Here is a 25,640-nt window from a genome sequence, read left to right on the forward strand (position 1 = left end):
TGGACAGTGACTGCAGCCATAAAATTAAAAGACGCTTGCTCCTTGGAAGGAAAGCTATGACAAACATAAACAGTATATTAAAAAGCAGAGACATCACTTTGCTGACAAAGGTCTGTATAGTGAAAGCTATGGTTTTTCCAGAAGTCATGTATGGATGTGTGAGTTGGACCATACAGAAGGCTGAGGGCCAAAGAATTGATGCTTTCAAATTGTGGTACTGGAGGAGACTCTTGAGAGTCCCTTGGACTGCAAGAATATCAAACCAGTCCATCCTAAAGGAAATCAACCCTGAATATTCATTGGAAGGACTAATGGTGAAGCTCCAATACTCTGGCCACCTGATGTGAAGAGCTGACTCATTGGAAGAGACCCTGATGCTGGGAAAGATTGAAGGAAATGGAGAAGGGGGTGGCAGAGGATGAGATGGTTGGATGGTATCACCAACTCAATGGACATGAATTTGAGCAAACTCTGGGACACAGTGAAGGACAGGGAAGCCTGGTGCACTGCAGTCCATGGGGTCACAAAGAGTCAGTGAGCAACAGAACTGCAACATGAGCTTCCTAGGGCTGAGTGGCACAGTCTGGATGGCGTGAACAACAGAAATTCGTTCTCTCCCAGTTCTGGAGGCCGAGATCAAGGGGTCAGCAGGGCCTGCTTCTTCTGAGGCCACGAGGGAGGTTCTTTCCAGGTCTGTCTCCAAATTTACCTTTTTAAAAAGGACATCAGTGGGACCTTCCCTGGTGGTCCAGTGGCTAAGACTCTGAACTCCCAATGCAGGGGCCCTGGGTTCGATCCCTGGTCAGGGAATTAGACCCCACATGCTGCAACTAAATACCCCATGTGCTGTAAGGAAGACAGATCCTGTGTGCCACAACTAAGACCCAGCTCAGCCAAATAAACAAAAAAGACACTAATCATGTTGGATTAGGGCCCACCCTAATGGCCTCCTGCTCATGGAATTATTTGCAAAGATCCTACTTCCAAATAAGGAGACATCTCACCATCCTCAGGGGCTTGGGGATTAGGGCTGGGGACCTGGGCGGGCATACCTGGTAGGAGCCAGTCTGGATTAAAAGGAGTTAGCAAAAACCCTAATAACCAGATGCAACACAATATTCCTGGATGAAGCAAACCAGCTGTGAAGGTCAGGTTGGGGCCATGAGGGCAGTGTCCTCCCCAAGCCAGGTATGTGCTGCCCCCTCCCTGGACTCTGCCGTGGCTGCAGATTCAGAGCTGGGAGCCTTCTCCCCTTCCCACAGCCCTCTGATCAACCCACGGGTACCACCTGGGGGTCCCTGACTTCTCAGCCCTCTCCTGCTGCCCCCTCTCCAGCCCAGACATGAGTCTCCGAAGTTAAAGTGAAGTGTTGGTCGTTCAGGCGTATCTGACTCTTTGTGACCCCATGGACTGTAACCTACCAGGTTCCTCTGTCCACGGGATTCTCCAGGCAAGAATACTGGAATGGGTGGCCATTCCCTTCTCCAGAGTATCTTCCCAACCCGGGGATTGAACCTGCGTCTCCTGCATTGCAGGCAGATTCTTTACTGTCTTAGCCACCAGGTAAGCCCTGGTCTCGGGAGATGCCCCATAAATGCCACATGAGATCTGTGCTTCCCAAAGGAGTCTCCCTTCCTGACAGTGGCCTGGGGACTGGCCTGGCCACTGGGCTGGCGGGGCGGGGGTGGGGGGGGTGGGAAAGGCTTCCCCAGACTGCTCAGCAGGTGGTGAGCTGTCCTCGAGAAAAATGAGATGACTTCTCTCTGACGTTCACTGTCCCCCAAATGACTGAGATTTCCTGGTGTGTGTGTGTCCTGGGGCAGCTGGAACCAGGGACCACGAATGAGAGACTCAACACAGAAATTTGTTCTCACACCGTCCTGGAGCCCAGAGGTCCAAAGTCAGCATCACTGGGCTGAAATCCAGCTGTCACAGGGCCATGCTCCCTGCAGAGGCTCCAGGGGAGGCGCTTCCTGCCTCCTCTAGTTCCTGGAGGCCCCGGGTGGCTCTGGCTTGTGGCCATCACCTGCCTCTGCTCCACTCTCGCGTAGCTTCTCCTGTGTGTGTCTCTTCTTATAAGGACTCCAGTCAGTGGATGTAGGGCCCACCCTAAATCTGAGACCACCCCATCTCAAGATCTTTACCTTAATTACAGCCACAAAGACGCTACTTCCAAATAAGGCCACATTCCCAGGTGCCAGTGGACATGAACTTGGGGGACACCGTTCAGAGCACTGTAGGCCCTCTCCTGAGATTCCTCCTCTCAGCTAGAGACTTTGAGCTGGCCTTCTACCTGCAGGATCAGCCTCCACTCACCAGGGGCCTGCACCCCGTGGGTGTTGGGGAGGTGAGAGAGGCAGGCTTTCCCTCCATGGATCCTCAGATGCCCAAGGGCTCAAGGAATTTGAGATCGAGGCATAGCTTAACCCCCAGAAAGGGTACTGGCCATCTCTTTCATAGTGTCCACTCTGTTCCCCAAGCCTGCTGTGGATGGAATGTGTGTGTCCCCCCCACAAACTCACACTGAAGCCCCAACCCCCAGAGTGATGGCATTCAGAGGTGATGAGAGTTATTAATAGATGAGGTCCTGAGGGTGGGGCCCCAAGATAGGGTTAGTGCCCTCATGAGAGAACTTGCTCACTCTCTGTCTCTCATGAGGATGGGCAGGAAGGTACCTGAACATCAGGAAGAGGCCCCATCAGGACACCCCCCCCCACCACCTCCCCAGGTTGGCATATGATCTCAGGCTTCCAGCTGCAGAACTGTGAGCAGTAACCGTCCGCTGGTGAGGCCCCCGGGGGTGGGGGGCGTTTGCCTCTCAGCTGGAGCTGCCTGAGCTGCAGCCTGGGCAGTCTCACCTCCCTGGTTCACTCCGAGCGCACAGCCTCGTCCACGGCAGTGGTACATGGTGGGAAGCATATCTGGAGTCTGATAAACTGCAGTTTGAAACCAAAACCGATCATGGTTTCCGAGACCCTGGAGGATGCTGGCTGTCCTCTCGCTGGGCATCTGTGTCCTGCTTTGCACTAATTGGCAGGAATTTAATTTTGAGCCATGCACACAAGTCCCCAGGATGCAGGATTAGAGGCAAAGAGATGCTCTGGGATGTGCAAGGCCAGAGGGTGGGATGTGGACAAGGCTCCTGGGGACACCTGATTTGTCATCTCAAGAGTCTCTCTTCCCCAGGGTCCCCGGGGCGTGGGCAAGGGGAGGCCGGGCCCCACCTCACTGCAGAACTGCTGACACCTTCACTGATGTTCTCCTAATCCCAGATCACCGAGAGCATGCCCGTCTTACAAGTGGAGACTCGGGTCCAGGAGCCCTGCTGAATGCCCTCAGCACCCATGGCTGGGTGAGATGATCACACTGCTGCTCACATGTATGTGTGTTCCCCGTCATCCTCCCGTGTTCCTTTCTCCTCCATCTCCTCACTGCCCATCCTGCCCACTCCTGGCCTCCCAGGTCTGGGGGTGACCCAAGCTCCCCACCCCCACCTACAGGGAGGGACTCGGGGTAGGAGGGAAGCGTGCCCCGCCCCTGGGAGCTCCGGCCGCCCCCCTGTCCACCTCCGAGGACCCTGATCCCTGGCGCGGACCCCAGATGACCATGGGGCACAGAATCAGACCTGGCCCTAGTCCCCCGGTGGAGTGGGGGAGATGCAAGCAAATGAGCCCCGGACCCAGAAAACGCTGGAAAAATCAGGATACTGCCTCGGGACACAGCACACAGGCTCAGTCAGGACCCGGCACCACCCGGGCCTGTCCTTGATCTAATCACGCAGAGGAAAAGTGAGTCCCAGAGAGACAGGGACATCGAGGGAGCAGCCTGGTGGCATCCAGGGTCAGCTCCCAGTGTCCATGAGCCCAGCGCCCTCGCCAGTGTTCCATTAACGGTTGAAGGACCCTTGGCCTTGGGTGGGAAAGACCTGAGTGGGTACAGGCATTTCAGGCCTGGGCGTGGGGGGAAGTTGGGAGTGTTGGGGCCTGTTGGAGAGGCTGCCATGAGGGTGGCAGCTGTCCCGGGAGCTGGAGCAGCGCCCCAGGGGTGACCAACTTAGGCAGGGAGCGGGTCAGGCCTTGGGCCTGAACGCCCAGGGGGCTGCTCTGGGCTGGGGAGGGGCTGTGGTGGGGAGGTGGGGGTTTTGGTTTTAGATCTACACCCTGGGGTTCTGGACGTGTCTCCACTAGCACCGCCAGTCCTGTTGCGCATGGAGCTGAAGGTGCCAGGGGACCCCCAACCTGCCTGTCCCCACCAGCCTGGGTCACAGCCATTTCCCAGGCCAGCTGTGTCCTCTGAGGCCTTTGGGTCTGTGATGAACACGAGGCCCTGGCGAGGGCAGGGCAAGGCCAGGGTGGGGCTGGGATCCCACTTCACTCCATCCTGATCACAGCTGAGCGGAAGGAGGGCTCGGGGAGTTTAACCCCAGGAGCCCGAGCTCAGCCCCGAGCAGGGAGAGCCCTGGGGCCCTGGGCAGCTGGGTGGCTGCTCCAGAGCCAGCCTGCTTCAGCCTGGCCAGCACGTGGGTGGTCACCCTGCGTGGTGACAGCACCCTCCTGGTGCAAGGCTCGGGCCCAGGGGGACTGTGGGCCGCAGGCCCTGGTCCTCACCCGGGTCAGGCCCAGCCATGACTCCCTCCTCCCCTTCCTCTCCGTGACCCCTCCAGTTCTCCACCCCAGGGGCCAGAGGCTGCACGGGCAGGTCACGGGACGCTCAGAGGTCAACATCGTCCCCCGTGGCCCCCACCTCCTCCCTAGCAGTGAGACGCCTACAAGTGGGTCCTCGGGAAGGTCCTGGGCCCTGCAGGAGCCAGCGGGGAATGCTGTCCTTCCCCTCTGAAAGGGCTTCCCCGATGGCTCAGAGGGTAAAGAATCCACCTGCAACTCAGGAGACCCGAGTCTGGGTTTGGAAGATCCCCTGGAGAAGGGAATGGCAACCCACTCCAATATTCTCGCCTGGAGAATCCCCATGGACAGAGGAGCCTGGCGGGCTGCAGTCCATGGGGTCACAAAGAGTCGGATACAACTGAGCGACTTAAGCCCCGCACCCCCTCGATCGTGCTGCCCCCAGGCCACCCCCACCTCCACCCTCTCCCGGGAGCCACTGGGGTGGGGGCCACACCTCCTCTCTGGACCTGGGTGCTCTCTCGGGACACCAAGTTGAATTAGCTCCAGGCGCTGGGCTGGTGGGCGGCTGTGTGCCCAGCTGTGACTTTCTGGGCCTCGCACTCCTGGCCTCCTGGGCAGAGTCCACCATCTGGTGTCCTAAACACAGGGCCTGTTCCCGAATCCTTGGACTGCCCTAGGCACCCACCCCCGGGGAATGCCCCACCCAGAAAGGCTCCGGCTGTGACACAGGCCCGCCTGGAAGGCTCTTAGGGGTCTTCCAGGCTCCAGGATCCCCGGGACCCCAGGTGGACCTTGTGGGATATGGGGCGAGGGGAGAGCCTGGGGCAGGCAGCCCTTGGCTTCACTGAATCCCCTGTCAAAGCCCAGCCCTTGCATCTCTCCTGAGGAACCTGGGGTCCGGTGGGGTCCTGTCCAGGCCCTCAAGGCAGGGGCTATCCCATGGTCCCCAGAGCACCCCTGAAGGACAGATGGCGGTGCCCCAACCCCTCCCAAAGCTGCCGGTGCAGAAACTAGCTGTGTGGCTTTGGGGAGCCTACGGCCGGCCCAGCCCAGACTCCCGGCTAACTGTCCTGGGGGGTCTCAGAGAGCCCAGGTGGGGCTGGGGCATCCTGGAGAAGCAGAGCACCTGGGAAAGCTCCCTCCCAAGGAAAGCTGTGGGGGGGCAGGCTGTTCCTCTCTGCAGGCTGGGGCTGATTCGGAGTGGGGAAGCAGGCAGGATAGGGGAGGGCTGATGGGGGAGGGCCGATGGGAGGTGGGAGTGGCGGACAGGACACACGTGGCCGTGACCAGGACACGGGGCGGGGGGCAGACCCAGGCAGAGCCAAATGGTGCAGGCGAAGGTGCCCGCCCCGCACTTCAGCACCTAAGGCTGCTTCTAAAGCTCCCCCACCCCCACCCCGGTCAGGCCTGGTTCAGCCTGCAGCCCCGTTGGAGACTGCTGTTTTAGCAACTGCAGGTGAGGGCTCGAAGGGCGGGCTGCTCCTTGAGACCCCCGTCCCCACCTTGACTCCCCTGCATGGGGCTTCCCAGGTGGCGCTAGTGGTAAAGAACCCACCTGCCAATGTAGGAGACGTTAAGAGATGCGGATTTGATTTCTGGGTTGGGAAGATGCCCTGGAGAAGGAAATGGCCACCCACTCCAGTACTCTTGCCTGGAGAATCCCATGGGCAGAGGAGCCTGGCGGGCTACAGTTCATGGGGTCGCAGAGAGTCAGACACGGCTGAAGCAACTTAGCACATGGAGGCCTGGCAGGCCTTCCCTCCCCCGGAGGGGCCTGGCTTTGCCCCTCAGCCCCCCCGGAGCCCGGGGCTGCGGGTCCACTTCTGCTCAGCTGAGGGGGAGGCGAGGAGGGGGCGCACCTCCCGCAGAGACCCCAACTCTGAGCCCCGCCTGCCCCTCCCTGCAGCCAGCCTGGGGGCCACGGCTGCCCACGGGGGCCCCTTCAGGGTGGGGCGGGGGTCTGTCCTCAGGTGTCCCCCAGGCTCCCCGCAGGGCGGGCCTGTCTCTAGCGTGCCCCGGCTAGTTGTGTGAAACAGCAGAGTGTTGCTCAACCTCACAGGGACGATCAGGCTGTTGTCCGGGGAGCTTAGGGAAATGGGACAGGCCCTTCCGGGCAGTGCTCTGACCCCTTGAGGCCCGGCCTCCTCACCTCCCTGCAGGAGGCCGGCACCCGCCCCGGGAGAGGTGCACATCCCCCCCAGCCACCCCCCACTAGATGTCTGGGAGCAAGGGGAGCGTGGACCCCGACAGAACCTCCCGCGGTGGTGACGGGTCCCTGCAGGCCAGGCCGGATCCCGGCTGGACAGGCAGCTGGTGATGGCACGCAGACCACGTGCCCACCGGCCGCCCCTGCTCAGCTGCGGTTCTGCCCACCCCAGCCCTTTGCGGATCCTGCCGCTTGTTGGAGATGAGCCTGCGGTGTGACAGCCCTGTTTCCTGCACTGCAGGGCATAGAGGGGCCCCTGCCCCCCACAGGGCATCTCCCGGAGCTGGGGGAGGGCGCTGATGCCGTGCGTCCACGCTACAGACCAGGACGGGGAGGAACACGGACAGTGACCCCGTCTGAAAGGCGCTTTTCCAGTCTGCTCCCTGCTGCCCCTTCCGGGCCAGGCTGTCCTTAGCCCTTGAGGAGGAGGGACAGGGGTGGGGCTGGGAGGGCTGGGAAGGCTCACCACCTGGCCAGGCCTGCAGGCCCTGAGCCGAGCAGCAGGCCCTCAGACCCCCGAGTCCGTCCCCCAGGACCAGGTGCCCCAGGTGCTCTGGAGGGGCTGCTGCAGGTGGGGAGGGGCCCCCTGGAGCTGCCCCGTGGCTCCTGGGATGAAGGCGCAGTGAGCTGTCCCGGGACAGGGCAGGGAGCCCCAAGCCCCAGGCCTTGGAGGGTCCAGGTGTCCTTCTGCCCAGAGCCCTGCTCCCTAGGAGCCCCGAGATCTGGCTTAGAGGCTGTGAGGAGGGTCCCCTGGGAACCTAGCTGCCCCCAGAAGGCGCACCAGTCCTGGCTCTGCTCGCCTCCTTGGTTGCCCCTCCCCACCAGGAGAGGCGGGGGGGCCACGGGGATGCGGCCTCCTGCACCCACGTGGGCCGAGCCCCTCCTCCCTGCCAAGGCCGCAGCTTGTGAGGCCCTGGTGACTCACGGCTGTGGCTTTATTCCCCTGGAGAACAGGAAGCCCACAGCCCTGCCCGCCCACTCACAGCCTGCCAGGAGTCGGGCAGCAGCGCCCCCACTCAGCCCGCAGAGGCCGCCCCAGGGCGAGTGAGCGGGGCCTGGAGAGGAGCCGGGCAGCAGGGACCCAGGTGCACGCCTGGGGGGGCAGGGAGCCCTGCACTGAGCCCCGCTGCGCCCTGCCCTGCGCCCCCACCCCGTGGTGCAGAGAGAGGGCACAGCTCACCCCCCAGCAGTGCTGATTCACCTGCAGCCTTCACCCTCCTCCTGAAGCCCCAGGAGCCTGTCCCAGGCCCACCCCGTGCCCCGGGGGGCTGTTCCTGGGGCACATGGATGCCCGCCTGAGCCCCCCAACACCCGCTGAGTGCACCTGGCCCGGCTGGACAGACAGGCTGGCCTTCTTGGCCTCCAGCCTCTCAGACCCAGGGTCTGCTCCCTTCTCCCGCCCAGGACACACCTCACCGCCTCTCCACACACCTGCAGGGTGTGTGCAGGTCAGGTCCTCCACTCTGGGACCAGTGATGGGGTGGGGGCCACGGGCACTGAGGAGGAGAGGGAACTGAGGGAGGGGAGGGGTCTCCGCACATGTGGTCTTCCAGACTGGGCGGCTGAGGGAGCTGAGGGAGGGGAGGGGTCTCCACATACGTGGTCTTCCAGATGGGGGGCTCAGGTGATCCCAGGACCCCCCCAGGAACCCCAAGCTGGTTTCCGGCACTGCCTGCCCCCATGAGACCTGTGACCGCGAGGGGTTCATGAGAGGCAAGACCCGTAGCCACCTTTGGGCAAAGGTTTGAGAGAGAGAAGCTGCTCTGGGGGGTCTCCCTGAGCTGCCTGCTCAGAGGACTGGCCCCTTCCAGGCCCCCCACTGACTCACGCCCCTGCCCCTCAAGGTGGTATGCGGTGAGGACAGCACCATGCCCCCTCCAGCCCCCACGGGGAACAGGGGCAGAATCACCTTGTGCAAAGCAGCAGCCCCTGCTGCGCCTGTGGGCCCCCGGGCTGTTCCAAAGGCCAGCCAACTGCACCCAGGCCCAGTGCTCCTCTGTGGGGTGGGCAAGGGGCCCTTCCCCCAACAGCCTGGCAGAGGCCACGCTCCCCCTCTTTTCGGTGACACCCACCCCCCCCAAGGCCAGCCAGTCCTGCAGACACCAGTGCAAGGTCTCCATGCCCACCCGGGGACCACGGGGGTCCTCCCTCTGCAGAACTCACATACACACACACACGCACGTGTGTATATACGTGCATACACACCGGGTCTCCAAACACCACATGCACACAAGCAGGAAGTCCTTGGGCCCAGCACACAGGAGGCTTTCACCCTGAACAGAAGGCCAAGGAGAACGGAGACTGGGGTTTTGCCAGGAGTCAGGGGGTGGGACTGCTCACGGGGACCAGGTTTCCCCCTGGGGTGATGGAACGCTCCGGAAGTACACAGTGGTGATGATGTTAAGTTACCAAACTTCACTCTATATTTTAGGTTTTGTGTATTTTATCACGATAAAAAACAAAACAAAACCCAAGGCGTAGGGTCCAGAACACTGTGGGGGTTTCAGTGCCAGCCTCCCAGGTCCCGGGGGATGGGGACAGTTTCCTCCAGGCAGACACAAGCCACCCTCGGCTGAAGGCGAGGACCTGCCATCCACTCCTGAAATCTGAGGGATGCGTCACTGCAATGACGTCAGCTGCAGTCACTGGCATTTCTGGAGCATTCGGAGGCCCCAGGCCCACTCAGGAGATGGATGCTGTTTCCTGCCTGACGTGGAAAGAACCTCCGGGGCTGCTGTTTTAGAGAAATAACAGTCCCAGTGGAGCAGGCAGGGAGGGGCTGGTGCTGACTCAGGAAGGCGCTGAGCTCGCGTTCAGCTTAGGGAAGCCCCCCAGCCCTGCCCTCCTCCGCCTCTGCCCACGCAGGGAGCTAAGTGAACTCTTTACCTGGGCGTCTGTTCTCTGGTGGATTTACCTATCAGGTCTGCACTCAGTCTGACAAGACAAAACTACATGGCCTTAAGAAGCCCCTCTGCTGGGCTCGAATCCATTGGTCTAAGTGGGTGAAGTCCTTGGGTTCCAGCTCTCCTCCCAATTCTACCCAGGGAATGCAAGCGAATGCCATCTGAGGTCTGGAAGGATGTTCTGTTGTCAGCAGGCAGAGCAGATTTCAAACTCATTTTCCACAAGTCTCATGCACAGCCCTTACGTCCTGGCCTCATTCACAAGCCTGATTTCTCTCCCAGCTGCAGTTTCAGCAGTGGATTATTCCGAAAGCCCCATCTTTGTCCCGACAATTTTCAACCTCATGGACTTTGTGTGCTAACTTGAATCACTGCACAGCTGGGGGAACACTGCAGATTCACAAGCCCAGTTCAGGGCTGGGTGGGGAAGGAGACCTGCAGATACCAGGCCACCGCCCCCAACACACTACCAGAGAAGTGGTTCCGTCCAAAGTCCCTCAGGCTCCAGTGTGAGTCCCTGCAGGCATAGAAGCACCTCCCTTGAGGCTGACAGAGCTAAAGTGCTGGGTGTTTACTGAGACAGCTATTTGGGGAAAAGGCAGAGAAAAGCAACATTTCTCCCAGCTTCCTGCCAGCCCCCTCAGCACATGAATTATTTCCAAGGGCTCATTTTGCTGGTCCTTTGCCGAAAGACTCAAGTTTATTTTGCTTTTAGCTACCCCCCCGCCCCCACCCCAGGAGAATCTGAGGCTAGGGTATGTTGTCAACCTTGGTAAGTGACCACCCCATGAGCTTGAAGGACACATCCCCTGATTAATAATAAATGACCAGAGCCAGCGTCTGCAGGACGCCAGTCCTCAGCCAGCCCGCGGGGCTTCAACACGGAGTGGTTCCGGCCCTGGCTTGTGCCCAAAGTCAGCAGAGCTGCTAGCGAGGCTGGGGGCCTGTGCGCAGACCCGGGGAGGGCAGCCTGAGAATCGGTCTCTGGGGCGACTGCCCAGCACAGAGCATCCCGTCCCACCCTCCAGGACCCTCCCGGGAAGATGCTTCCCACCTCCCCCACCCACCTAACCCAAACTTCTCCGGTCCCCGGAAGCCCGGGAAAGTTGAAGGGCGCGGGTCGCGAGCGCACCGGCGGCCTTCAGCACCGCGGACAGCTCCGCCCGCGGACCCCACCCCCCGCCCTCCCTACCTGTCGTCGTTCTGGAAGGGCTGGTCGCCCAGCAGCAGGTCCCGGAAGCGGTACCGCGGCGGCAAGGGCAGCACCTCCGAGTCCAGGTCGCTCATCTTGAGGCCGGCGGTGTCCAGGCGCGCGCCGTCCGCGCGGCCGCCGTCCCCGGCGCCGGGCTGCCTGCGGGCACACGCCAGCGCCCCCTCAGCCCGCGCCCGCGCCCGCCCGCGCCCAGCGCCCCCGGCCCTCCTGGCCGGCACTGCCCCCGCCTACCCCGGCCCGCCCTGCCCGCGCAGCGCCCCCCACCCCCCACGCGCCTGGCCGCGCAGCACAGCCGGCCACTGCACCCCTCGCCCCTGCAGGGCTGCGAAGCCCACTGCAAAGCACCTCCAGGGTGTGGGGGAGGTTTGCCACTGCCCACATCAGGGGCGGGCACTCACCCCACCCCTGAACCCCCACCAGGGCCACGGAAGCCCTCCCAGCAACCCCCACACAGACTGCCTGCCCGGCCTTCCTCAGGGTCCCGAACACTCATCTCCCCGTCAAAGACCCCCACTTCCAGACCCTCAGGTTGCTGGGCTCGGGTGGGGGCGGTGATAAAGAGGCTTAAGAAGAGGCCCTTGTCTGCAGCCTCCGTGGGGCCAAGCAGCTCAGGTGGGATCAAAACCCGGGAGGGGGTGGCAGTGAGGATGGCAGAATCCCTCTGGGTCCCCAGCTGCCCTTTGCCCAGTATCACCAGGACTCTGGGGCCAGAGGCCCCTGTCCCCTCCTGGCAGAGTAGAGCAGAGAAATGGGGTCAGACCAGGTAAACTGGGAGGGCCCTTGGTGGTCTGCAGTCTTCTGGGGCCCAAACGTTTGTCTCCTGGGGCACCTGCCCCTTTCCCGTCCCCACCCCGCATCCAGGTGAGTTTTGGCTGCGGTCACCCTCAAGCACCAAGGTTCCTGGTTCCCAGCCTCCTGGGGGGACAGCCTCATCAGGATCGCTCTGCCTCCCACGCAGAGGCTTGCTCGCCAGCCCCTGCGCCCTGTCACCACCCAGTGGTCATATCATTAACTGAACGCCCTGGGGAGCCTTACCTCCACGGCGCAGGCGGGCAGGGGAGGTGCAGCCACCAGTGCAGGTGGGAGGCTCGGGCAGACCCCCGGCTCCCAAACCTCCGGCGGCCACCTGACCTCCCAGCAGGTGAGCCCAGCCCCAGGCCAGCCCTCGGTGGTGCCCTCGGCCCGCGGTGGGGAGGTGAAATTCTCTCCCTGCAGCCTCCACCGCTTGGGCTGAGCCCTCACCCGGCTCTTCTAAGAGCCAAGACCCCGGGGACGGGTGGAGGGGGGTGGTGGGCAGTATATCAGCTGGGACCCTTTGGTGGTGGACCCATGAATGGGCCTCCTGGGGCCTTCAGAGGCACTCCAGCGACAGCAGACCAGCTGGAGGGAAAGGGGTGGGGGGAGATGGAGGGAGGTGCAGGGCTCCGCCGACCACACTCATTCCCAAACTGAAAACGCATGGACAGGCTGCGTGAGAGGCCGGGAGGACAGGCCACTCACCTGGAGCACGAGGTCCACGTGCTGGGCGGCGGGCACTCTGGTCCGCTCCTCTCCCTCCTCAAGCCGGGAAGGGCAGGCACATTCGCCGGGCCCCCACTGAGCGCCTAGCCCACTCCTCCCGACCCCCGGACAGGCGGCAGGCAGGTGTCAGCCCCTCATCCCACGGCGTAGGGAGCTGCTCGAGGACCGTCCCGGGCCCAGGCTGCGAGTGGCCTTGTGGGCCCAACACGCCCATGTGCTGTTCTCTGGGGTCACAGGGTCAACCCTGAGGCTCTGGCAGTGTTTGTAAAACAACATTTTCCTAATCGCATCAGCGTGGCTGCATGCTTTTCCTTAGTCACAAGCTGGTGGGGCCGTAGGGGGGCGCAGGCAGGCGGGGAAGCCACGTGGCGGGAGGTTGGGGTTGTGTTTCCTTGCTTTTGCCCCTCTCTGGCCAACCACCTCTTTCGATGGCAGAACCCCAGAGCTCCCCGGGCATGGCTGCCTCTGACCCCTTCTCCACTTTGACCTGTTCTGGATTTTCTCTCGTGTCCTGGCCTCGAGGCTTGGACACAGCAGGGTCTCTGCTTCGGGAGAACACGGTGAGGTGGAAGGCAGGGGGAAATTGTGTCAGGAATCAGAAGGCCAGGTCCCTGCCCTCCCATGTAGCCTGGAGCAGATGCCCCGCAGGCCCAGAGGAGCCGAAAGCCCACAAGAACCCGAGTGATTGTTGTGCTGGCCAAGAGCCAGGCCCCAGGGCTCCTGGAACAGTGCCCCTTGTAAGAGGGACGTGGCCGGGCAGCTGCTCCCTGTGTCCAGGGGCCTGATCAAGGCCTCTCTCTGGGCCTGAAGGCTCGAGTCACTGAGAGCTTCCAGGCATGTGGGATTTGGGGTCCTATCCCCGCCCATGCCTGCCCCCTGCACAGCTGGGATGGTCCAGGTGGAGCAAGAGCAGGCCACCTGTGCCTCCTCGTCTCCCTTCCCCTCTCCTCCTCGCAGTGACCCGAGGGACCAAGGACCCGGGGAGGAAGTCCAGGATCCTCAAACCATGCCCAGTATCTTTTCTGTCTGACGGCTGCACAGAAGAACGCAGGGCTTCCATGGCATAAAGGAGGTGTCCATCTCCCCGGCCCTCGACTGCCCTCAGGACAAGACATGGAACTTCATCATGGGACTCACTGCCTCCCCCTGGAGCCAAGGCAGAGCATGCCCTCTCCCAGGCAAGGCTTTGGGGGACTCTCAAGGTCCCTCAATGTGAACCCGCCAGGCCCAGGAAGCTGCCCAGGGGCCTGATGACTGAGCAGGCCTCAGTCCTGCCCCAATAGTCCATGTTGGGTGGCCCCAGGGAAGTCACCTGACCCCTCTGAGCCTCAGTTTCTTCTTTTGTAAACGAATATTCTGAAGCCTTCCACCTTTATGAGGTGATTGTTGAGATGGAATGAGACAGCAAGTTTGAGGTGGTCAGTGTGTGGAATCCATGTCAGTTTTTAATTTGGGGCTGGCGAGCCAGATTGGCCAAGTTCTGGGGGGCAAAGGCCCTGACCCCAAGCATCGGGTTTCTGGGACGGCCAGCTCCCCGTCCCCGTCTCTCCAGTTCAGCTGGAGGCCCCTTTGGGGGCCTTTTGGGATGCTGACCAGGGAGGCCAAGGTGATAGGAAGCCCACTCCCAGCCACACAGAGCAGGAAGTCACCTCCCCGTTTGGGGCACATGAGCTCAGGCACCCTGAGCCTCTGGCCCCAGGGGACAGACAGCCCGGGCCACAGCAATGCACACAAGCCGCCTGCCGGGCACTGTGACCGCACTGTCTAGCACGGAGTCCTCAGAATCCCGCCCGCGGCCAGGACTCCCCGTCCCTCCGCTAGGAGCTGAGGACATCTGGACCCACACAGCCTAGGAAGAGGCCCAGGAGGTGGGGGTGGGGAGGCCAGGAGCACCTGAGGCAGGGGCTTGCTGTTTACCACCAGGGCTTTCCAGGTGACGCTGGTGGTAAAGAACCCGCCCGCCAATGCAGGAGATACAGGAGATGCGGGCTTGATCCCCGGGCTGGGAAGACCCCCTGGAGGACAGTGTGGGAACCCACTCCAGTGTTCTTGCCTGGAGAATCCCATGCACAGAGGAGCCTGGAGGGCTATAGTCCATGAGGTCACAAAGAGTCAGCCACAACTGAAGTGGCTTGGCATGCACACGCTGCCTACAGGTGGCCAAGGGGAATCCCTCAGAGGGGCAGGACTTCCACTTCTCTCCCCTTCCAAATCTGCACCGCCCCCCCCCCAAATCCACCACCACCACGGGTGGTCAACGAGTTAAGCATGACTGAGGAGGGTAAAGTGGTCAAAAAACTCCTCCCGCCAAAGGCACCAGGCCCTGGTGGTCGCATAAGTGTGCCTCCTCAGTCAAACCGTGCCAAAGCACAGAAACCGGAGTGACTTTGTTCATTTTCCTAAGCGGACCTAATCCCATCACCAGAGTCAGGTGCAGACACCACCAGGGTATTGATACACACGAGGAGACCTCCCTGGAGGCTCTCCGTGCTAAAATCCTAAGTAAACTGTTAGTAAGTGGAATCCAGGAGAGCATTACAACACCATACCACCAGCATGCAGGAGGCTTTACCCGAGTGTGATGTACTTCACAACACCAAGGAATTAAAGGAGAAAACGTATATGATCTTGTGAGCAAATACAGAAAAAGGATCTGTTAAGACCCCAAATCCATTAGTAAAATTGAATACGGAGGGAAATGTTCTTAATTTGATTAGCAAAACCAGTAGTGGAATCCTGGGGGCATTCCCGCTCCAGGGGGAACACAAGTCTGCCCACTGCAACGGCCTCCTGGGCTCCCGCCGAGACGAAAGGAGGCGTGAGAGGAAGACGACGGGGGCTCTTTCTGTTGTCAGCAGCAGCACCCCCACTTGCCTCAAAACCCCAAGAGTCAAGTGAAACCTATCAGAACAAATGAGAGCTTCTAATGAGGCCGCCAAACCAGAGAGCGTCGAATGTATGAAGCGGGGCCAGGAGCAACAAGGCGGCCGCAGCATCACGAGAGGGAGTTCCTGCCCCATTCTCCCTGGGCCTACAGGGTCGCTCAGAGACACTGCCCACCACTCCCCAGCACCAGCTAACGGCGGGCGGAGGTCCTGCTCCCAGCCCTCGACACTCCCTTCCCCAGAAGAGGGGGAAAAGTCAATCAGCACACAGCCATTTTGAGTCTGACAAACCGTTTCCAAGATTTACACTGAAGAATAAATATGCGAGACTGGCCAGGACGGGTGTGAGAAAAAAACAGAGAAGGCACGGGCCTTGCCAGCTGTCAGGGCTAATTTATAGCCACAGCAGAGGGACCGGCTCGGGCTTGGCACGAGGGAGAACACAGAGCAGGCAGGCGATCCCAGGAGGGAAGCGGAAACTCGGGGCTGGTGTTGGAACGAGGGCCACTCGTGGGATGCTCACGGAGTCCTGGGTGGTGGGGTCAGCGTCCCCTCATTTTGCTGATGGGGAAACGGAGACACAGAGAAGGAACTCCGCTATCCAGGTGGGCCCAGCCTCGGAGCCTAGAAACCCTCAGTGGTGATGCCATCCGGCCAGCCATCAGCTAGAAGAAAAAAACCCATTTTTCAGCCCCAAACTAAGGAGACCGGAAGAGGACACAGAGCAAAGATGTCTGTGGTGGAGAAGACCTATTGTTTAGAAGAACAGACATAGAAATGCTTCCACGTGGGAATAAAACACTTTTGTCTAAAGAAACAATGATGACAGGGAAGAGCAGCGAGAGAAATCAGGTCAGTGCGTGGATGCCCGGAAGTCACCCAGGAAAGACAGACGGGCAAGAGTAGGCAAAGGACAGAGAGGTGGCCACTCAGAGGAGAGACACAGAAGCCAAGCTCTACAGGCGTGACGGGCTTCCTGCCTTCCTGGTTATTAGGAGACAGATCAGCGAGTACCCTAACAGGGCGGAGGGGACTCTCCAACTCTGAGCCTCCACCCGGGACCTTTCACCTACACAGGGGTCACTGGGCACAGACCCCCGCCCCCGCCTCACGATGACACCCTGGACGGCCTGGATGTCCTCGACGGAGGATATATAGCCCTGCGAATGCACAGGTCCCAGTGACCTGAGTGGACATGCCTCTACAAGCGAAGAACAAAGCTTTCAAACGATCCCATTTAGGAAAAATAACACAATCCGCTCTGAGAACCCCAGGGAGACAGGTCTGTCTCTGCAGGCCTGGCTCACACCAGGTGAGCAGGCTGTCCCCTACCGCATGGTGACGGTTCCAGGGAGCTGGGGAGGGCGGGGGTCAGGCCTGCACCTCATCCTTGGTGCTGCACCAGGAGACTCAAGTTATCGGACATGAGAAGAGCTAGGGACCACCTGATTTCCCCACACGTCACAGGGCTGGAGCCGCAGTCCCGGGTGGGTCTCTGGGGAGGAGGTGTACGACCTCCTGGGACAATGTCCAGCCCTCCCGCCCAGGCTCCTCCAGGCAGGAGTCCAGACGGCTTGGAGTGCTCAAGTCAACCCACAGTGTGACTGACGGATGCCCCTTTGGCTCAAGGATGTGGTCCTTCTTCTAAGCTGCATCCTTCAACACTGGAGAGCCACGACCGACAGACAGATGGCGGGTGTGTGCACGCAGATGTGCAGGTGAACACACAATGTGCACGCGCGCACACACACAGGTGCGTGTAGCCGCACATGTTCACACTGCCCAGCACCCAGGCGAGTCCTGACACTGCAGCACCACCGGGGGTGGAGGGCAGTCGAGCGCCGGGCTCGGTGCCCAGGGAAGCAGAAAGCCGCCGCCACTCTCTGCTGACCACGACAGAAAAGCTAAGTGCTTCCTCTGTCCTGTAATTAAAAAGCCAGAGCTGCTCCAGCTGCCCAGCAGCCAGGGGTGGTTGTGGGGGGAGGGGGGCGGTCTCCGGGAAATATCCACCCTCTCACTAGGGGAGGGGGCTTCGAGTCAACGCTGAGGATGGCCGCTCACCACCCCCTCCGAGAGGCATCAGAATCTGAAGTGAAAGCTCAGTACGCATTGTTGAGCCGAGTTCAAGCTCCAGAGGCACCAAAGAGACTCCTCCTAGCAGCTTCTCCCACGCGCCAAGCAAGCCCAGGGGACAGGAGGAGGGGTCTGGCATCCCTGTGGACATGGGGCATCGGCCGTGTCCATCACCTCCCCCCTCCCCGGCCTTCCCCAAGCCTCGGGCCCACCCCCAGGACACGGGGGAGCAGAAGCCACGAGGACTGCAGCGCCCACCCTGCCCGGCCGCCCACCTGGACTGGGGCCTGCCTCTGGGGAGGGCCCTGTTGCAAGTACCCCGAGTGGTCGCAGCGTGCCCAGGCCCCTTGGTGCCAGGCAGTGTGTGCACATCCAGGCCGCAGGCCCAGCACTCACCGCCTGGCTGCCCATCCCCTGGCTGGACGTAGGGTGGCTGCTGGTGGGGGGGGATGCCGGGTGGACCACACACAGGCCTGGGCTGAGCGGCGGGGGTCCACCTGGAGGTGGAAAGCTGCCCTGTGTGCCCCGTTCCCATGGCTGCAGGAGGCAGCACTGTGTTCCTGCTGAGCCCCAGGCCCCACGGCTGGAACGGCCTGCAGGGGCGCCCAGGCCTCGTCTGGGGGCTGGGCCCAGGTGGGATACCCTGCCCACACGGAACACCTCATACCCGCAGGGCCTTTCCTTAGAGCTCCAGGTCCCTGAGAATCTGATCCCTGCTGGCTTCCTTGCCCTCCTCCTCCAACCTGCCAACATGTCAGGGCTCCCCCTCCCCACACCCTGGGGTCTCCCGTGTCTGCCAGATGGGGTTAAATTCTGCGTTCACCTGGCACCCAGGGCCTCTTCCTCTGGTTTGAGACTCTGTGCTCTTCCCAAGATCAGACACCTGTCAAGAGGCGTCCAGCAGTGGCCTCTGACCCAGAATCTGGGTCTCTGTGAAGGCGGCTGAAGGCCCAGGCAGGGCCTGTCCCGGGGCGGAGGCAAGAGGGGGGTTTCTGGTCACATCATTGTCAACGTGCGGGCAGCATCCAGGCCCGCAAGGCTGGCAACACAGGGTGGCTTCCGGGCCTCACTGGCCCACGAAGGACAAGCTGACCACAGCCAGGGAGACTGCAGGAGACACCCCGGAACATACCCCTCCATGGGAAGTCCAAAGCACAGAGCAGACCTCCTGGGACAGGCCTTTCCAGGCACCGCAGCCCAGAGCGGGCCTTCTATCTCGTCTGAACTTGCTGGCACCTGGTACGGGCCCCAGCTACGGGCCAGACCTCCCCACCCCCGGGCCCCGCAGGAGGAAGAGGTTCTGGCACACGTGGATGGCCCATCCGAGCAGACAGCCTGGGAGAGTTCTCACGACTCCTTTAAGAGCACCCGTGTCATCAGGTGCTTCTCCTGGGCCGCACTGTCTGCAGGCTCCACCCAGAGACTCCACGCACCCGGGAATGGCCGGCCTACGCGCTGCCTTGGAGATCGAACAAGAAACCTCAGGGGAGAGGTCACAGTTCAGTCACGAAACCCTCTGAGAAGAGGGCAAACTGTGCTAACAAGGCTGGACTCCCGCTGCGCAGGGTAACTGGAGGCTTGTCAGATTCTCAGACAGGCCTCACTGGCAGCTCAGTTGGTAAAGAATCCGCCTGCAATGCGGGAGACCTGGGTTCAATTCCTGGGTTGGGAGGATGCCCTGGAGAAGGGAAAGGCTACCTACTCCAGTATTCTGGCCTGGAGAATTCCATGGAGTGAATAGTCCCTGGGGTCGCAGAGAGTCAGACACGACTGACTTTCACTTTCAGACGGGCCGCGACGCTCACATGGACAGTGGTCAGAGCCAGGCGTGAGGACACCCTCAGACCCACACCTGGACACAAGCCGAGTCCTGTGCTGGTTCCCCCCCCATCCCCTTCTCACTCACCTGTGCCCTCCTGAGCTGCGGCCGTAACCACTCCTGGCCAAAGGCAGACCCCCGAGTTCCCTCCAGCCCCTACACCAGGAAGCCGGCTCTCTGGCTGGACAGGGCTGGGTTGGACCTCAGGCCTTGTGAACCTTTTCCCACGGAATCTCGGCCACTTCCTGCTGTCCGGCAGGCACGGCTCCCTAATATGGGCCTGGAGGGCTGGCCTGGACCTCCAGCCAGACATGGACCCTGGCGGGATGCCAGCCCTGGATCTATGCCCTCTGCATCAGGGCCCAGAGGGTCCCACGCTGGCCCTGGGCGCAGGGGCGGGGGGTCAGTCAGAAAACCCTCCCAGAGAGGGGAAGTTGTGCTAGTAAGGCTTGACGCCTGCCATGCCAGGGTAACGCGGGGTTAGTCATGCTCTCAGGCCGGCTGGGACACCCAAGTGGACGGCAGGCAGAGCTGGCGTAAGGGCACGGGAGACACACAGACCAGCAGCCAGACACAAGCAGCACCCTAGGGCCGCTGGGCAGGAGGTGGGCACCGGCCAGCTCGGGGGCAGCTGCGGACGCCCCAGCCACGCCCTCGCCCACCTGCAGGGCAGAGGCGGCAGGGCCTGGGGACACAGCAGGGCCGGAAGGACAGTACCCAGTGACCACGGGGGACGGCCGGGACAGCGGACCCCCGGGCACAGAGGGGAGGCCCCGGGGCAGACAGGGAACCAGGCACCAGGGCCAAGACTCCTGCGGCCTGGAGTCCTCCTGGGGCCTTCCCCCCTGCACCATGCCAGGCTTCACAGCCTGGGGGCCCCCGCACCATGCCAGGCTTCACAGCCTGGGGGCAGCCCGGGGACCAGGCAGGGCTGGAGGCCAGACAGGGGCAGAACACCCCCCACTCCCCGCCTGCATCCTCCCCCACCTTTCTCAGAGCTGAAGCCCATCTCCCTGAGCTGCTGGCCTTGGCCTCAGCGGCCCCACCGCAGCCCAGCCAGGTTTCCCCCAACCCGGCCCGCCTGACGTGCCCCTCGGCCCTGGCAGCCACCCGACGCCTGCGGCACGACTGGGAATCCTGCAGGGACAGAGGCCAGCTCCGGCCAGGGGGAGGGCACTGTCCGGGGGGAGATGGAGGCGTCCGGGGGACTGAGTCCACCCAGCCTGGACCTCAGGATACAGAGCCCCCGCCTCGTCTGGAGCAGGCCGTCCAGCACAGTGGGAGAACCGGGACACGGATCGCCAGGAAGACGGGTGACACCCTTCCAAGCAGGGAGACGGGCAGAGGGGCAGTCAGACTGTGATGCTGCAAGACCCCGTCTCGGGGTCACTTACTCTGAACCTGATGGATGTTACCTGGTTGACCCTCAGAGCGACCCAAGGGAGGTCCAGACTGTGCCTACTTCATGCGGTTGATTTCAGTTCCCAAGGACACCACCAGGTGGCCTGATCTCAGAGCACTCGCCCCAAGCTATGCCCCCAGGACCCCACAGGTGCCAGGCTGGTGCCGTCCCTGTTGAGGGGCCACCCTGACCCTGGACATGCGGCCGGAAGCCTCCCCTCCCGACCCTGGTCACTCAGCACACACGGCCCTCCCTTGAAGGTCATCCACTCCATTCCTTACTTGACAAGCGGGGAAACTGAGTCCTCTAGGAAATGGCCACAGTGCTTGGCCTTGAACCAGGTGTCCACCCCTCTTCTGGCCTTAGGACAGCTGACCGAGTGGGACCCAGAGGCCGGGGTGCTGCTGAGCTGGGGAGGGTCACGCTGGGCAGTGGCTGTGGTTGACCTGGAGTCTGGCGCCTGGCCGAGGGTGAGGAGTATGTGTGCGTGCTGACCCTCCGGGGGCTGGTGGGGTCGGGGGAGGGTCCCAGGACAGGGCCCCGGGGCAAACCCCCTTGGGATGGTCACTGCTCTGCCCTGCGGGGCCCCCACCAGCGCTGCGTCCTCGGTGCTGGTTACCGGGGGCCACGTGGCACCGTGTACACGGCACTGGGAAGGTCACCTCCCGGCCACCCGGAAGGCCCTGCTAGTCCACCCTCTCCTCACACACGTGGACAAACAGAGGAGCGACCGGCCGGCGAGCACCACGGGCCTAGACCCCAGCACCCTTGCCCTTCGCCTGACAGCCCGCCTGCAGCCCCCACAGGGCTGCCCCTGGAAACAGGGGGAACCCACTCCTCCTGAGCCTCGCTGGGCCCAGCCAGGCCGGCCCACACGCTCCTCCCCCAGGCCCGACCAGAGAGGGGGCTGGGAGGCCGGCACAGAGGGCACCCCAGCTTCCTGCCTGCAAGGTCTGTGCCTCCTGGTGCCTGGGAGATGTATGTAAGCCTGGCCACGCCGTGGCCCCTTCCACCAAGGGTGCAGAGGCAAACAGCAGCCTGGGTACCTGCTGGCGATCTGCGTTTAAGTGCCCAGCGTGCTGCCACCCGGCGCCGAGGGGCAGCCCTCTCCCCCACGCGCCCCAGGCTCAGTGGGGACCTGGGCTCACGGTGGTGGCGGGGGTGGGGGGGGAAGGATGGGGGTGGGGGGCAGGCGACCTAGGGATGTGGAGATTTTGTGGATGAGGGGTGCTGGGAGGGTGGCACGAACCCCATCCGGGGTCCCTCCGCATGGGGGGTGGGGGGGCCCGGCAGACCATACCTGGGGGCGCACTGGCCGTCGTCGAACACGAAGGTCCGGTTGGTGTGGCCCCCGCCGCGCACCGCCCTGCAGACATCCCCGGGACTGTGCACCCCGTCGGGAAGCGGCATTGGGCTGGCGGCGGCTGCGACTGGGAGGCAAGGGACACAGCGGGAGCGACAGGAGACTTCTTCCCCTCCACCCCCCTCCCCGCGCTGTGCCCTGAAACACTTCTCTGATTTCGGTGGGGGTGGGAAAAAAAAAAAAAAAAATCCTGTTCCAGGGAAGGTTTCGACGCCGGTGCGGGCGCGCCCCCTGCCGGCCACGCCGGGAACCGCGCGAGGGAGGGGGCGTTGGTCCCTCGGCGTCCCACATGTAGACCAGCCTCCGAGGTCCCGCGTAATCCTGAGACCCTGGGCACAGGCTCTTCAAAAGTTAAAAAAAAAAAAAAAAAAAAACACATGTAAATCCATGGCTGACTCATGTCAATGTACGGCAAAAACCACTACAATATTGTAAAGTAATTAGCCTCCAACAAATAAAAATAAATGGGTAAAAAAATAGCTAAAAAAAAAAACACAAACCCAAAGACCACCACCCCCCCGGGGGCAGGGTTACACAGTGGGAGGCGCTCCGAGGGGGCTGGGGCCTCTGCACGCTTCATGGGTGAGGGCGCCTGCGTGGCTGACCCTGCCAGCCTCTGGGGCAGGAGGGGCGGCCAGTCAGCGTCTGACCCGCCCCTCCGCCCCCCTGCCCCACGGCACAGGTCGCGCCGGCGGACACCAGCACACAGACCCCGTGTGTCCATCCGCATCGGCCTCACCCCTGCGAGGCCCCTGGGCCTGAAGAGGGAAGTGAGGTCAGAGCGCTGGAGGCGGGAGTGAGTGACCCCCACCACCACCCCATCGGGGCCTCTGCCATGAGCCCCAGCCCCACGACCCAAGGGAAGGTGCCCAGGAAGCAGAGGGATTGACTGGTGACACCCGCCACAGGCTAACACGGACATCCTGGCTCAGGGCTCCCCCCCACACCCCCCGCCCTCACGCAGAGTCCTGCACGTAGAACCCCGCCTCCCCCCCACTGTCTGTCCCGAGAGCAGAGAAGCAGAGACAGAAAAACAGACAGAGGGGCAAGAGAGCAGTCTCTGAAAAAAGGGTGAGGGGCTGGGGCATCAGATGGGGCAGGGCCACTGAGCCAGCACCACCCGGGCAGCTCTTCTCAAGGCCCCGGGCACCAACCCGCCCCCACCCTGGTGTAGTCAGGGCAGGGGCTGCCACGGCAGAGCTGGGCCCGCTGATTGGGAGGGCGCATGCGGGTACTCTGTGGTCCTGACGCCTGCGTCGCTCCTGAGGTCTCATCTCTGTTTACTCCCGGGAGGCGGCAAGCTCAACACCGTGCTTTTCCCAGAGGGAGCACTCGGTGAAGGCATGGATCGCCCCAAAGTTCTCCGGAGGGCAGCGTGCACCCCCAAGCGGCTCACCAGCAGTCTTGCACCCTGGGGCCTTCCCCTGCTCCCTCCTGAGTGGTCCCACCCCCCTGCCCCGCCCCCCTCAGTAGGACTCCAGCCAGTGTGTCCCTCTTACAGACCCCTTGGAGGGGCCCTGCTGGTTGGTCAATGAGATGACTGGCCTGCTGTGTCACTGATGGGAAACAGACAAGCCTGGTAACATTCCTGACATCGTCAAGGAAAACAAAACACGGCTTCTCTCTGCCACGGAGGAGCCAAGCCCCAGAACACCGGCCGTCCATCCCTCCCCAGCCGGGAGCAGGCAGCCCACCTGCCCCAACCTCCCCCTCCATGGGCCCCTGCACACTCGCAGCCAACGTTCTCTGTGGGGTCTACTCCAGCACCGCCCTCCCTTGGGCACCGGAAACCCTCCCAGGGCACGGAGCCTGGCTTCTCCTCACACATCCCGTGAACGCCAGGCCCTAGGTGCTAGCAGAACCGACTGTCCCCAGCCTTTCTTGGGTTCAGCCCAGAAGCCGGGCTGTGGGCTGAGCGTGACCAGGCAGCAGGGGCCCCCGAGCCCCTTCTTCTGTCGGGAGAGCTGGCCTGGCTCCCGGGCCCGGGTCTCCCTGCTCTCAGGTCCATCCACCCTCTTAGCATCGCCCTCGGCTGTGACTTCGGTCCCCTGCCCAGCGCCCCCTTAATCCCAAGCCCCACTGTCCAAAGTCCCGCCCGAGGACACCCTCCTGCAGCCCCCAGCCCCTCCTCAGTTGCAGACAGGTTTCTCGCTTTCCTGGGACAGAGGCTCTGCTCTGGCCCCTGGCCCTGTCCCAGGAGGAGCACCTGGGGTGGACTCCACCCACCGCAGGGACACCTGCCCCAGCTCCCTTCTGCTTCCCCTCCTGGGAGATGAGGTCTCCCCCAGCCCATGACCTCCCCCAGGAATGGCCCCGCACACCCCCAGCAGCCCCCTTCAGCATGAGGTCTGACATCCTCCCAACTGAAATAAGGACGTAGTACCCTCTTCTCCCGTCACAAGCCCACTTCCTTGAAAGAGGCGGCATCTCCACTTTCCCATCCCTCCCTCCTTTCTTCCATCATTGCTCCACCAGACTCGGTGGGCTGTACGCCCAGCACTGGGCCGGCCCCCGGAGATCCAGCGGGAGAAGCACAGGCCTAGAAACCCAGTCACTCACACTTGAGTGTCAGGAGTGGGCAAAGGGAGGTTTGCCCGCACCAACCTGCTGGAGACGGCGGCTCCCTGCAGCGAGGTCTGAGCTGGGGGGTGAAGAGCAGGAGCCAAGGCCCCTGTCAGGGCAGGAGGGCCGGAGGGCAGGTGGAGGCAGATGGAGGAGGGCAGGGCTGGGTGGAAGGGGCAGGAAGGCCAGCCAGCCTTCCAGTAAGCCGGAAGCTAGGGAGGGCACAGAGAAGGTGGGTGGAATCAGAGGCACGCCTGGGAGGAGTGGGGATGCCCCCGGCTCCTAGGTCAGTGGCGGCACTGGCTTAGGCGGAACCCCCCTGGACACGGATGAGACTTGGGGTAGGGGCATGTGAACCTTGGACCTGCAGGCCCTCAGAGGCAGGTGAAAGCTCTCTGCCCATCCTTAACCAGCCGAAGTCCTGGAGATCTCTGCTGACCAGCCTCCCGGCTCCTGTTGCATGTAGCTCCCCCAGCCTCTCAACCCTGCCCCAGGGGGGCCCACAAGGATCCTAAAATCTTCCTCTAATCCCGCCGGTCTTGTAGTTCCCTCCTGCGCTCTCACATAAGACCAACGCTTCCTGCCACAGGGGCAGGTCCTCCCTGCCCACCAGGCCCACGTGCCAGCCCAGGAACCCACCTGGGCTCCTTCTCTGGGGAGCTTCGCCCAGTTCGGTCCTGACCATGATGGACCCCCGTCCGGCCCCCCCCACCCTGTTCTTGCCCCCCCCCCCCCCGCCGCCCCACCCTCAGTTGTTGGATCCTTCAGGGGAGCGCCCCAGCTCAGGACTGGCACCTCTGGGTGCCCGCGGAGGGCGGGTACGAGGAGACCCCAGCTCCAGTGGGAAGCTGGGCTGCCCGGCCGGAAGCGGTGGGGGACGACTGTCCACCTTGGGCACCAACCCAGGTGCGCCTTTCTGGCAATTTCTCCAACAGACGGACCTCACCGCAGGAATGGGCGCAGAAGCCGGGCAGCTGGGGGGCGAGGGGGGCGGGCACAGAGCACGCGTGTGGGGGCGGGGCAGGCTCCTTCCGGGCGGGAAGCACGTGGGGGCGCGTAGAACGCACG

At 62.5% G+C, this 25,640-nt stretch overlaps 1 protein-coding gene across 7 annotated transcripts in view; it reads right to left on the reverse strand.

The window, feature by feature from the left end:
* The window catches only part of KCNT1 (potassium sodium-activated channel subfamily T member 1), a 68,570-nt gene extending 46,437 nt beyond the window's left edge, over window positions 1-22,133 (reverse strand). For 4 of the 7 annotated variants that reach the window (XR_006343404.1, XM_043917126.1, XM_043917127.1 and 1 more), the window contains exons 1-2: window positions 21,948-22,132; window positions 10,927-11,085 (exon numbers count right to left, since the gene is read on the reverse strand). Coding sequence is in view for 6 of the 7 variants with exons in the window: in XM_043917126.1 (XP_043773061.1) it covers window positions 10,927-11,085; window positions 21,948-22,057 (269 nt within the window). In the remaining variant the exon portion in view is untranslated. Of the gene's footprint in view, window positions 1-10,926; window positions 11,086-19,332; window positions 19,469-21,947 lie in introns of those variants that run through there. The other 3 variants (XM_043917132.1, XM_043917133.1, XM_043917131.1) reach the window with 3 other exon arrangements.
* Between the last annotated feature and the right edge of the window lie 3,507 nt (window positions 22,134-25,640).

Source organism: Cervus elaphus, chromosome 11, assembly GCF_910594005.1.
Source record: "Cervus elaphus chromosome 11, mCerEla1.1, whole genome shotgun sequence".
In the NCBI taxonomy this organism is placed as follows: domain Eukaryota; kingdom Metazoa; phylum Chordata; class Mammalia; order Artiodactyla; family Cervidae; genus Cervus; species Cervus elaphus.